This window comes from Otolemur garnettii, unplaced genomic scaffold (assembly GCF_000181295.1).
Source record: "Otolemur garnettii isolate 467f Iridium unplaced genomic scaffold, OtoGar3 scaffold03732, whole genome shotgun sequence".
NCBI lineage: Eukaryota > Metazoa > Chordata > Mammalia > Primates > Galagidae > Otolemur > Otolemur garnettii.
Genome location: NW_003856127.1, coordinates 1 through 1,655, shown reverse-complemented (window position 1 = coordinate 1,655; position 1,655 = coordinate 1). Strand labels below are relative to the sequence as shown.

Sequence of the window (1,655 nt, the reverse complement as noted above, 5' to 3'; positions counted from 1 at the left end):
AAGGCCTGGGTCATCATGGGGTCTTGGACTTCTCAGTTCAGGGTCCCAGCATCTGGCCCAACTCTGGGTAGCCCTGGTGCTGGTGAGGAGGGGAGGCTTACTTCTTGGTGCATGCTCATTCAGGGCGTGCTTGAGGAGGCTGGGTGCAAAATGGCGGCAAACACAGGTGAGCAGGTCAGAGAAGGAAAGGAGCCCTGTGAGCACAGCAGAGGGACACAGAGACAGAAGGGAGGACAGGGCCTGTGGTTCTTCCAGAGGGAAGGCATCCTCCTCCTACAGAAGGGCATTGTCAGGGACAGCTCAGGCTCCTGGGGATTGAAGGGGCCCAGGAAAGGTGACAGCGGTTACCACTGACCTTGTGTTGGCAGACCTTTCTGGGGAGATGCTGCACAGTGGGTTCCCTTCTAGCCACAGCTCTTCCAGCTTCAGTGGTCTTTCATCTTGGCCAACTCACAAGGTGACTTCAGTTGAGAAAGATGAGGGGGAAACTGGAGAGGGAGTCCCAGGAAAAGAGAGACATCTGGGACCCTGGACCCCTCAGTCCCCTTCTTCACTCACAGGTTACCTCTGCCTGCCAGTTGCCATCATCCCGGTACACACTACCCCCCACCCCGCACCCAAATTTGATCTGGCTCCCTCCTCTCACCTCAGTTTTGGAGAGTTCAGGATCTTGACATTGGGGGCCTTCTCTATAATGTCAGCCAGGACATCCAGCCAGGACAGTTTGTTGTTGCACAAGTTCAAGGAATATAACTTTGGGGGAAGAGGGGTTATGACAAGGATTTTCATTCAGTCTGCTGCAGCACATAGGTGAGCCACAAACATTTTTAAGGATCATTAATTAGATTATTTTGTACGCAGTTCAAAGTATTGTAAATATATTATTTTTTAACTCTTTTTTATCAGCATAATTTAAGTGTACTGGGGAAGTTGAGCTATAGGTTCAAGTGTGTCCTGTGAGATAAAGTTTGAAAAACACTTCTCTAGGGCCTCAGAGACAAGCCTGCCCTCTATACTATCTCTTCCAGGTCGCTACCTGAGGCTTCACCTCAGGGAAATTTCTCCTAATGATCTGCAGGGTAGCAGCCAGGCAGTTTCTTCGATTGAGAATTATGTCTATATCATGGCCCACCAAGTCTTCAGGAAAGGGAATCTAAAGGCCAAGAGGGGTTCTCCTGGACCAGCGACAGCACTGACCCCCTCCTCAAGTTGTCATCCCTGAGTATTCCTCCCAGGAAGAACCCTTTTGCCCTCACTTACCCTAGAATCGTTGCTGACAGACATACCTGGGTCAAGTAGAGCTTCTGGAGGTCAAGAGCTTGCTGGCAGACATCATACCATTTGTTCATGATCAGCTGCAGGGATGGGTGGAGAGTGGCTCTGAGGTTGTACTGGTCGTTGTGACAGGGAAATTGGGGCCTGGGGCAAGAGGTGAGGCTGCTTTACCTTTAACTCTTTTGAGTCTGCCTTACCTTTAGCTCCTCCATTTATTCTGGCTGCAACTTGTTCTGTACAGCGTAGGGTACAGCAGAAGGACTGACTGACAAAGGTAGATTTCTTCAGGAAGGAGAGGCAGAGCAAGCTCAAGGACTTCAAACCACACAGAAGACGACCAGCCCCTGGCCTGTCCTCCTGCCCAGAGACTAGGTACAATG

The 1,655-nt window shown here is 50.6% G+C and overlaps 1 protein-coding gene across 1 annotated transcript; it reads right to left on the bottom strand.

Annotated features, from left to right (window-relative positions):
* Positions 1–355: 355 nt before the first annotated feature.
* Positions 356–1,487, bottom strand: LOC100961303 (nuclear RNA export factor 5-like; the record flags this gene model as incomplete). The annotated part of the gene is made up of 5 exons (XM_012814087.1): positions 1,473–1,487; positions 1,287–1,355; positions 1,049–1,153; positions 647–753; positions 356–433 (listed from the first exon to the last, which is right to left on the bottom strand). Coding segments are annotated over exons 1-5 (374 nt in total), but the record flags the coding sequence as incomplete, so codon positions are not given.
* Positions 1,488–1,655: the final 168 nt, after the last annotated feature.